This window comes from Acanthochromis polyacanthus, chromosome 1 (assembly GCF_021347895.1).
Source record: "Acanthochromis polyacanthus isolate Apoly-LR-REF ecotype Palm Island chromosome 1, KAUST_Apoly_ChrSc, whole genome shotgun sequence".
Lineage (NCBI taxonomy): Eukaryota > Metazoa > Chordata > Actinopteri > Pomacentridae > Acanthochromis > Acanthochromis polyacanthus.
The window spans coordinates 59,572,142-59,584,274 of NC_067113.1; the positions used below are offsets into that span (position 1 = coordinate 59,572,142).

The 12,133-nt window shown below is 36.8% G+C and overlaps 1 protein-coding gene across 2 annotated transcripts in view; it reads right to left on the reverse strand.

Moving 5' to 3' along the window:
* Nucleotides 1–4,659: 4,659 nt before the first annotated feature.
* upf2 (UPF2 regulator of nonsense mediated mRNA decay) overlaps nt 4,660–12,133 on the reverse strand; it is a 39,765-nt gene continuing 32,291 nt past the window's right edge. The window contains exons 19-21 of one of the 2 annotated variants that reach the window (XM_051954359.1): nt 10,574–10,715; nt 9,181–9,301; nt 4,660–6,397 (exon numbers count right to left, since the gene is read on the reverse strand). In XM_051954359.1, coding sequence (XP_051810319.1) covers nt 6,391–6,397; nt 9,181–9,301; nt 10,574–10,715 — 270 coding nt within the window. In that variant the 3' untranslated portion in view covers nt 4,660–6,390. Of the gene's footprint in view, nt 6,401–9,180; nt 9,302–10,573; nt 10,716–12,133 lie in introns of both variants that reach the window. The other variant, XM_051954318.1, reaches the window with a different exon arrangement.

Below are 12,133 nucleotides of genomic sequence, written 5' to 3' on the forward strand. Positions count from 1 at the left end.
TTCTAAAAACAAACATCAAATTTTGCACAAGAATAATTTAGGTATAAAAAAGAATAAATGGAGTTTTTGCAATATAAATTTGATGTAAATATATATATTTTTCAATTAAATAAATATCAAATTATTAGGGAAACTGTAGCCCTGATCAAATGGGTTCTTTCTGAAAATATAAATATTCATAAATTATTTTTAATTTCCAAACAGAGGGACATATTATATTTGTTAGGGATTATTTCAACAGTAGATTTTTACATTTTTGTCTTTTAAATTACAAAAAAAATATCAGCAGCAACTCCGGGTTCACACATATCTACGTATATTATTTGTTCTAGCAGCTGTCAGGAGAATGAACTAATGTTCACAAACAGGCTGTGAAGTCTTTATCGCCTCTGTTACACGGAAACCTTTTGTTGTGTTCTGTTTACCGAATTCTTTGAGAATTTTCACGTGCTTGAGTGTGTTGTTTATTTTTTCCTCTTAAAGCTTTGGGATCAAGTTTGAAGCACTTTCCTATGCAGCAGTTTGATCAAAAGAATATAAAATACAGCGTAAAGAGCAAAAAGTGAACAACTGAGGAGCCTCAGAACAAAATCCTCTGATGTCCTGGAATAACGTGAGTGAAAAAAAAAAAGATGCTGCGTTTCTTGGAAGTTGAGGAGCTGCAGGATATTTTTACTGCAAACCTCCCACACTAAACCACAGGCGTTTGCGGCAGGACTTTCACTTTAAATCGGCTCTTCAGGGATGGGCGAGCACATGGCATTGTACAAAACACAAGCACTCAAACCGCACAGTCCAGAAATACATCCTATATGTTTTCACTGCCGCCGTCAGAAACTTTGCAGCGTGTTTTTTTAACTGTTTACTGTGTTTTTTTAATCTAGACTCCGGTCCTCTGCAGCTCTTCTGCAGCAACTCTGAAGTTTATTTTGTGAATTTTTGTTTACAGACTCCGGTTCTCTGTAGTTCATCTACAGTCATTTTGAAGTATAAAGGTGCAAACATGCAGCGTGTGACTCTGTATGAAGCATGAGGCTTTAGGTGGTAATATTTCTGCAAAGTGTGCTCACAGCATCCACACAGAACAAAGGTTTAAAGTGCTTTTATTGTGGTAAATGGGAAAATCGGTGACATGTGAAAGTTGCTGCTATAGATCAGCCTGGTAAACTTTCTGACTTTTGAAATTTCTACTTTATATTCTGTATATATAATCTGCTTGATGAATTTTTTTTTGTCATTGATTAAACAGGATAATGTAATGCCTGTGTGTTTGTTTTTCTTTCATTAAACGTGGAATAATTACCACTGTTCCAGTTTTCTACTATAACACTATATTATTTGTAGAGATTATCAGTAATATTTAATAATATAATATTTTTGATGTTTTGAGCCCACATTGTTCATTTTTACGTAGTTTTGTTTGAAAATGTTGGACTTAATAAAAAAAAGTTCAAGATTTCATATATTTTTGCTGAGTGTTGTATCTTGTTTTTAAATTCTAGCAAAAAAAAAATCCTCATAAATACTCTTTAGGTTACATTATTTACAAAAACTATACTCACTGTTTATCAGCAATGTTGTACAGGGGTGTTTTTTTTAACTGAAAGTGAATTAGCTTAGCATTAGCAGCTACTTATGCGATGCATTGCTTACTGTGCTATATCAAATTAATGTTTTAACAGTAAAATATCATTAAAGAACTTCCTACTAGCGAAATATGAGTACATTTTGCTTGGTTTAGGCTTTTTTGTAGTTAAAACATTCAAAAGCAGCAGAAAAGTTCAACATTTCCATTACATTTCAACTGTTGAGATCAACTAAGATGTCTGTGTTTCTGTTAAAATATCTAAAATTATTTCCGTTATTTAAAAAAAAAAAGATCAATGCCTTAGAATATATGCTCATTTGTTGCCTGTGTGTAGGTTAAATATGAAGCTACAGTCGAGAGCACATTAGCTTAGCCTAGCATAAAGACTGGAAACAGCCGGCTAACAGCTAGCATAGCTTCTTTGTTTAATGTGAAAAGAAATAAAGAGTTAACCGTAATGTTCATGACCGAGTCTGAAGAGTGGATCAGTGGGTTCCAAATAAATCTGGTCAGAGGAGTCATCAGCTGTAGTCAAATGTAATTGCTCAGTAGAAGTTAAGAGTCCATGAAACAAAGAAAATTTGATTAACAAAACTTTCTACATCACCAATATTGATAATTCAAGTTAATGTATGGATTCTTTGACCTTTCAGATTTTGATAAATCTAAGAAAAAAAACAAAATGCATGCTTTTTTTAATTCATGTTTCATCACAGAGTTACAGGAGTCACTGTAAACTCAATACTACCTGATACACATGACCTTTACATGACTGACTGTATGTATACATTACACCCCAAACTTTGGTTTCTTTTCTTTAAGAGTGCTGCAGATTGGGTCAAGTGTTTCCCATCCTGTGTTTTTAATCAAATAACTAGGTTTCACATGATTTTCTGACGTTCCTTTACTTCACTTCTTGTTGGTTTACCGGCAGCAGCACTAAGAAGCCGTCTGGGCTGCAGACGGTTACGTCAGACGTCAACACTGAGGCTTTCATTCCCACAGAGAGCTGCTGAGTGTTTGAGGGCGTGTTGAAGATGATTGATGTTCTGCTTCACCATTGTTTCTCTTGATGAGCGAGCGTCTCGTACGTGTTGAAAAGTAACTAACACATTTTAATTTAAACTGTCACTCCCATGGAGCATATTTAGCCCCATATTTGACTTCGGCATACTAAAAACACACACAGAAGTTAATCTTTACCTGTTTTCTGGCTTCTTCCATGATCACACTGCTGTTTTTAAAGACTGAAAACATACTATGCTTGTTATATTGTGTTAGTTCCTGTATTAAAATATCATATTTTTAAGCTGCTTCCACTTCTCGAAAAATAAGAATTATCCTTGAGTTTCCATCTTTGCTGTTTAATTCTGGAATCTGTGACAGTAAAACACGTCATGAATCTCAGTAATACATCAGTGCTTTAGCTAATATTCCACTTCATCTGGAGTAGAGATTCTGTGTTTACTTTTGGAAAGACTAAACAAAAAAAAGCTTCACATAAAAATCAGGTTTCTAGAAAGCAACAGGAAGCTTGTTGTTTTTGGTGATTTCTCATGTCCTTGAATATCTACGACAGAGGTGGAAAGTTTGCCTGATCCAAAGGGACACATTAGCCTCATGAATGTGAAAAACAAGTTTAAATAACCAGAATTACCCTTTAAACATGAACATTTGGAGGGTTTTTCATCTAGACTGCTGCAATTTCTTCACCTGCATCCCCATTTTCCTCACTTAGAAAAATAAAAATTCCCATTTTAATTAACCAAACACTTAAATATTTACTTTAAAATAATGATAAAATGGAAATGGCTCTACAATCAAAGCTGCATTTTTTTAGTTTTCTGGTGGGGTTTTTCAGATTCCTTCTATTCGACCATCTCTGAGTTGCTTGAAACCATTTCATCATAAACTATGGACATTTAAAATGCTACCTGTGTAATTTTAGTTTGATATATTAACGGCTTTCTGAGACAATAATCATAAAAAATGGTCTGTCCACCTGTTTTTTTTCATACATTGAAATTTAAGACTGTTTGAGCAACAATATCTCAAGAAGTTTTCAAAATAAAAACCTGATATCTCACTGTTATTTGTCCTCATGTCGTTGATCCACAATGGACAAGACAATCAAACAACCTGTGATTACGGGTGAGTTGCAACAGGACAAAAAATCCAAGAAAAGTCCAATGTTGGAGTTGAATTAACAAAAAAATATACACCACACAAGCCAACTAGTGATATTTTCTGAACCTAAAAAGTGGGTCAATGCTCGACTTTTAAGGAAATATTTGACCAGGAAAACATTTGAAACATCCAAAATTTGAAGGATGTCTTTATAAATGTTCATACTTTGTTTGACATAAAACACTAAAACGATTCCTGTAAAAAAATTTAAAAAAAAATCAGGTTTTAAAGCTGCACATGAGTCACCATTTGTAGAAACTGTTCTATAAATGTGATAATGAGCTGGAATAACCGTGTGCTACATTTAAGTGTCATAAAATGTTAAAATATTGAATTTTGTAACATTAAGAGAAGAATTCTGTTTAATACAAATAACTGAGGCTGTCAAGGTAATTACTATTATGCTTATTTATACTAAAAATCTTACTTGAATGTGCTTTACTTGAAAAGTGCAGCAGATTTAATCTGCAGGGTTGGTATGAAGCTAAAACCAGCAGCCTGTTAGCCTAGCTTAGCTTAAAGACTGGAAACAGGTGGAAACTGTTAGCACAGCTCTGCCTGTTTAATCTGTTCAAGAATAAATGTGTAGAAATAACACTGTCATATTTATTAGCCTTGAGCACAATTTTTAGCCACTCAGCAGAAGCAGAAACAAACTGTGAACACAAAACTGATAATTATCTTTCAAGTTGTTGTTTGACTCTCTGAATTTCAAGCTTTATTCCTTAAATGCAGTGAAGCCCCCTTTATAACAGGTTAATCCGAGTGACATGCAGTGTTTAGACGACAGCTCGGAGAGGAAATGAGGAAATACTTAAGCTCTCTGCCTTGTAATTAGACCTCGACAAACAGGCGCACCCACATGCCACAAACACACGACCGACTTCATTCACAGACCTCCATACTTTATTGTGGTGGATATTCTTTGTCAGACACGAAGCGTCAGCAGGACGCTTGTTGTCGTTTTCTGTCTTTTCGCTTGCAGTAAAAGAACAATAGCTTGTGAATCTAAACACTAAAGTCAAGCTTCTTACTACAGCACAGTCACAAAGTGCACGAAAAGGATCCATGCAGCAGAAAGAACTACAGAATATTGATCCGTGTGGAGGCCTGACAGGTAAAATTAATCTAAAATAACACAGTCGTCACTGAGGAGGCACACGGTTATTCAAAGAAAAGAAAGAAAAGCTCTTATCACGTTACACTACACAAACTCTAAATGGTTAAAAATGCTGTTTGTAGCTGATAGAAGTCGGAAAGAAAACGCTGAATATGTACACCCAGTCAGAAGTGTGACGGCGTGAAAGTCTCTTTCTGTCGCTGTTGATTTAAAGCTGGTTCTGGTATGTGGTGAGGTCATTTACTTTACCCACAGAGACAAGAAGATTGACTCATGTCTGGAAGCTAAATATGAGTAGCAGTCAGTTAGCTTAGCTTAGCATAAAGGCTGGAAACAGGTGGAAACTGCAGGGTTAATAAGAAGCTAAAACCAGTAACTGGTTAGCTTAGCATAAAGGCTGGAAACAGGTGGAAACTGCTAGCATAGCTCTGCTTGTTTAATCTGTACAAGAATAGAATTTAGAAATGTAGAATGTAGAAATCACACTTTATGCCATTTTTATTAGCCTTGAGCACAATTTTTAGCCACTTAACAGCAGCAGAAACAAACTGAACACAAAACTGATAATTAGTAAAGAACCCTCTGAATCCGCTAGCAAGTCTGAAAATACCAAAATTATTGTACTTTATATATGAGCCAGAAAGAAAGAATCGTGGAAACACATTTGATTGGTGATTTTAGTCTTTTTTTTCCAAGCAAAAGCATCAAAAAATGTGAAGTACGGTTGCTTCCCTTTATCACGACAGAAAACTGACTATTTTTGAGGTTTAGATGGACAAGAAATTGGAATATCTCTGTTTGAGCTGTTAGAAATGACCAGTTGTAAATCAACAAGGCCTCTAGAACAAGACTTTCACCCCATCAGCCACTTTCTGGATCAATCCGTCCATTAATTTCTTGAAGTCTTCCTCTGCAGCTCTGGGCCAACAGTCCGTCCAGCTCCAGCGCCGCCTCTGAGACCGAGACGTGTTCCCGGTTTTATCTTTAGAGACGAAAATGAAACAAAAAACAAAACAAAAACCCTTCGCTAGTCTTGTGTAAATGCTGTGCACTCGCAGGTTTTTAACTCCTAAAGTTTTCCCTCCATGTTTCTTGACGGCGGGTTGAGAATCCGTCCGTCCCTCCTCCTCCGGTCCGCCTTGCCGTCAGTCTGCCGGTCGGTCCGATGTTTGCAGTTCTCGTCCAGACAGTCGTTGTTTTTTTCTTTTGTCATCTCAGGCAACAGACAAAAAAGAAAGAGAGCCATCTGTGACCCCTGACCTCCGACCCCGGCTCCCGGTGCCGCCTCCCCTCCTCGGGCTCAGGTAAGTGTTCAGGTCAGGGGTCGGTTCTGGTCCGGCGTCAGTGGGCGTCTGGAGGACTCGGTCCACGTTTTTTCGACCGGTTGTATGATCTCCGATCTTCTCGTGTTTTTTTCCCCGTCTCGTGTTCTCTCTCTCTCTCTTTTGCTCATTCGTTCGTTCTCTTGCTCGCTCAGCCCGAAGCCAGACTCCGATCAGCGTCTCCTGGAGGACACAGAGGACATTTACTGTAGAAAACCAACCTGGATGAACATAAAGCCTGACCCTGTTCCTGTGTTTACCTTTGGAAAGACTAAAAAACAAGCACGCTTCACGCAAAAATGAGGTTTTCTAAGAAACTGCGGGAAGCTCACCGTTTACTGAATCTACAACTACCTGATCCATAGAGACATTTTAGAATTATCCTTTAAACACGAATGTTTGGAGGATTTTCTGTCTAGATCAGCGGTCTCCAACCTTTTTTGCACCGCGGGCCGGTTTCCAGCAAGACAGATCATTGCACAATCTTTTTTTTGAAGTTAAAAAAACCTAAACAAATAAAATTAGTTTTTATTGCTGAATGTGTTTATACTTCTTCTTCTGTTTTAGCATTGAATTTCTCCAGAGACATTTGTTCTTTATTAATGTCAGCAGAAGTTATAAACTGACAGCTTCTTTGAATGGCCAGGCACATATGTAAGTAACAGGATGATGATTGAGTCATTTTTCAAAATAAAACACCCTGAAGATTCTGCAAAACAAAACATTTTTATTCTTTTTGTGGTTGGCAATCTAAACTCATCTAAACTGCCCCACTTCCTTCATCTACAACCATATTGTCCATATTATTAAAGTTAAAGTCTGACCCTGACAAAAAGAAAGATTCCGTTGGAAAAAGCTCAAATTAAATCTGGACTAGAGTTCACCAGAAGACTTGGAGACCCTGAAGTCACCTAGAAGAAGGTTCCTTGGTCTGAGTAGACTAAGATGGAGCTTTTTGTTCATCAGACGATGCTTGTCACCATAAACTTACCAGCCCCACTGTGAAGCATGGTGGTGGGAGCATCATGACATGAAGCGTGGTAGTGAATATTCCTTCAGAGGAGTCATAGGTGTCTTGGTGGCCTCTCTCACTCGTCTTTCTCTTGCTCAGTCTAAGTTCTTGATGACGTCGTGCTCTAGCCAGATTTATTCATGTTCTAGTTTCCTTCCATTTCTCAATGATGGATTTACTGGACTCCAAGGGACATTCAATAATTTGAAAATTCTCTTTCAAAAAGTGTCACTGTTGAAAAGACAGTACCAAAACATCTGCATATGTATAATTTTATTGTTAAGCAGAGGCTCAGTAACTGTCTAAAACACTGTAGTTTTAACTAAAGAAAAACAGTTATGGGATTCTTTCCAGTAGCAGATTTTTCTACATTTGATGAAAGTGTGATTGATTCCTAATAAACCACATGTTTTCATGAACATGACGGATAATGTCAACAACATGCTAACTCATGTGCTTTTTCTTTATGGTGCATTAAAAGTACTTGATAAGAAACACAAACTGTTGGTTTTGGTCTTTTTGTAAAGAAACACAGAATAAAATGGTAAAATGGAACATGAGACCTTAATATCAAGTGCTCTGTTTGGTTTTTATAATCGTTATTGTCCTGCCACAATATGAAACCAAAGAAAAAAATATCTGTTTTTTGTGTCTTCATCTTGGGCTGACAAAGATATGAATATTTAAACACCATGAATGTCTGTGTAGATTCTCAGTAATACAGGTCGTGGTAATCGTGGGTTAGTAAAAATCAGGTGGATTTTCTGGTAGGTTCCTGAAGGTGAAATGTCTTCAAGAACCTATCAGAAAAGTCCAGTTGATTTCTATTAAATACCACGAAATGTGTAAAACATATGCAACAGACAATACAGTAACCAAGTAATTGACAAATCCCTTTAATCCACTAACCCTAACTCAAAAACCCTACTCTAACTCTACTGTTAACTCTACCAACCCCAATTCCAACCACTAGCTCTACAGTAACCCTACTAACCCAAACCCCTACCTCTGACCCTACAGTAACCCTACGAACCCAAACCCCAATCACTAGCCCTACAGTAACCCTATTAACCTCAACCACTACCTCTAACCCTACAGTAACCCTACTAACCCAAACCCCAACCACTAGCCCTACAGTAACCCTATTAACCTCAACCACTACCTCTAACCCTACAGTAACCCTACTAACCCAAACCCCAACCACTAGCCCTACAGTAACCCTATTAACCTCAACCACTACCTCTAACCCTACAGTAACCCTACTAACCCCAACCACTACCTCTAACCCTACAGTAACCCTACTAACCCAAACCCCAACCACTAGCCCTACAGTAACCCTACTAACCCAAACCCCAACCACTAGCCCTACAGTAACCCTACAAACCCCAACCACTACCTCTAACCCTACAGTAAACCTACTAACCCAAACCCCAACCACTAGCCCTACAGTAAGCCTACTAACCCCAACTACTACCTCTAAACCTACAGTAACCCTATTAACCCAAACCCTACTAACCTCACAAGTTCAATTGATTTCTACTAAATACCATGAAATGCATAAACCATGTGCAACAGAAAAGGTGCTCTTGACGTTGAAGTAAACATGAAGTTATCTTTATTTCCAAACATTTCCAGAGTATTTAAAGCAAAATAATCTCACTTGAACCACTGTTGTCAACAGTTTAGTCTTAACTTGCTGAATTATTATCTAACTAAAGTCGTCTACGAGGCTCCGGCTGTCCTAGCTTTAGTTAGCTAAAGCTTTGGCTTCTCTCCTGCTTTACTTTCCTGTCCTGCCTCTCTTGTCTGCTTTGCTTCTCCTGCCTTTTTTGTCTTTCTCTTTTCACTCTGTTCAAAGACATATCGGTGCAGGATGAGATAACAATACTATTAAACCTGAATCCATCATATTTTCTGCTGTTTGTCTGCGTCATCGGTGGTCTAGACTCACCTTCCTCCGGTCTTGAAGATGAGGTCGGCGTTGGGAGCTCCTTTCGGATGCTGATATCGAGGCCGGCGCTCTCGGTTGGTGTTGGCCGGAGCCGGACGCTGAGCCAGAGACTGCATCATCTCTGTAACACAGACATGGTTCAATCAAACTACAGATACTGATCGATCAGTTGTCTAATCCCAACTAATTTGATTGAGTGCGTTTTTGTAAAAAAAAAAAAAAAAAAAAAAGTGCATCACAACTTTCAGCTTCCTTGGTTTACAACAATATAAAACTGAGAAAAATAGCAAATTCTCACATTTGAGAGGCTGGAATCAATCGGGAACCTGACATTTCTCAGTCAATAATAAATTATAACTGTTTTAATGCCACTTTTTAAACAAGAATGCTAATTATTTTTTTATGATTTTGGTTCTTCAGATGTGAGATTTTGCCATCTCTTCTTGGTTCTACATTGAATTAATATCTGTGGATGTTGAGCAGTTGTTTGGACAAAGCAAAAAATTGGTATGAGTATGTTTTTAAAGAAGAAACAAGTCTTAATTAAATGTGGATATTTTCTGGCTTCTTTCCTCCCTAGTCACAGTAAAATGAATATCTTTGGGTTGTTGATGAAACAAGACATTTATCACCAACTATTTTCATGGAAAAATTTACCATTCAGACTTTAAAATGTCAGAAAATTGTGAAAAATCTGCATCACAACTATCAAGATTAAAAAAAACTAGCATCAATTGTCTTCTTTTTCTATCCAGGAGACCAAAAGATCCAAAGATATTTGGTCTATAAAGAAAATTAGAAAAGAAAAACAATATATTCTCACATTTAAGAAGCTTCTAAAATTTTTACAGAATATCAAACACTTGATGGTTTCAGTGCATAAAATGCGAATTTGCTGTCTTTTGTCTGATTTCAGCTTCCTAAATGTGGATGTTTTCTGGTTTCTTTCCTCTCTTGTGACAGTAAAATGAATATATTTGGGTTGTGGGTAAAACAAGATATTTTCGGATGTCATACTTAGCTATAGGAAACACAGATTGACATTTTTCACCATTTTCTGATATTGTATAGACCAAACAACTCGGTGAATCAAAAAATAATCAATAGATAAAACCGACCATGAAAAGAACTTATTTAACTTAGATGACTTATTTATAACTAAAACAAGATTTAAGCTACACAAAAGTAGACTAAAAAGGCAAAAAAACGAGGGAATTTTAAGTTTTTTTGGCAACAAATGCAAAATAATGCAAAAAACAACAACGAACAGCTGTTTTAGCGCAAAATCTGCATGTATCTGTGGAATCAAACACGACATTTCTTCATTAGCATCTTCCCTGTGGTGAATAATGTTAAGTTTCTTGCATTAAAGCCCATGGAAGCAGTATCTTACCCTGGTAATCCTCCTGTTCCTGCCTCTCGTTGATGTCCAGAGTCAGTTTCTTCATCCTCATTCGTTCCTCCTGTTCGGCCTGTTGCTGGTTGAAGTGATTTGCCGCCAGGTGGGAAGACAGCGGAACATTCAGGATCTTATACTGTTGACCGGAAACATAAATATTCAAGTTAAACATGGAGCAGCAGCAGTAGACAAGTGATTAAACTGAACTGGGTTTTAAAACTGACAGGTAAAGGCTCAGTCCTGAATTTTGTTTATGTCGGCTGCTGTACTGTAATGTGTAACTTAGTGGAAAGAGGCATGTTTACTGTTTCTATGTTAAGCTAATAGGCTAAAGCTTCACATATCCATAACTCTGTCTCATTACATGTTCTTTAACAAAAATAAAAACTTCTAATGAATTTTTCCATTCTTAATTGATTTAAAATCGTTTTTCAATTAAAAAAACAAAAAAATCGCAAGTTTTTTGGACTCCAAGGTAACAACCTTAAATGTCTTGTTTGTTTGGTTTACAGTGACATAAAATCAGAAGCATGAAGTGTTTTAGCAGGTGTTGCTGAATAAACACCACAATCTTACACAAGCATGCATGGTTTCCCTGTTACCCTGAAACTGTAACTCGTTTTGCTGACATCGCTAAGCTAATGCTATTGGTGGGAGGTTTGCTGTTCTATCTGGAGCATTGTAAAATCTGTCCAAATTCAGATTAACAACCCGTTGTAAATGTCCTGTCATGCTAATGGCTAAGTTAGCAAGCAGCCACAGATTAGCATGAAACGGTGGAAAATAATGACTAATAATGCTTTAAGATCAGGATCTTAGCGGACAAAAACGTGACAGAACAGCGAAAGATGACTTAGCCACTAGCCTGCCTAACTTAGCCGTTAGCCTTAGCAACTGTGAAAGCAGTAATGTTGAATGTCTGATAGAACACTCATCATTCATAATTTTGTTACGTCATTAATAATGATTACTATTCCTGAACGTGTCACATGATATCAGATGTTAGCATTCGCGACTGTGTAATATTCCTGCTTTCACAGTTGCTAATGCTAACAGCTAGTGGCTAAGTCAGCAAGTAGCCACAGACTAGCCTGTAACAGTGGAAAATAACTAATAAAGCTTTAAGATCTGGATCTTAATGGACAAAAACATGATATAACAGCAAAAGATTAAGAAAACAGAAAAAGCAGGAAACAAACTGATTGATCTCAATCAACTGATCGATCAGTGACATTATCTGACTCATTCAGTTATAGTAATCATTATTAATAACGAGTTATAAATTACGTATATCCTGCTGTCACAAGCTGTTAATATTTAACATTTAATGTATATATTAGTTTCAAATATTGTATTGACCTTTTGTGATTACCTATAATCAGTACAGATGCTGGAAAATTTATAAATATATAATCAAGGTCATGAAAATATATATAAATACATAAAATAAATGTGAAAAAACCTATAGGAGTCAATCCCTACAGTGTTAAAGCCTCCTTCAGGTGTTAAAGCCGTAAAGCTACTATTTAAATAAATATTCTGCTGCAGTTTTCA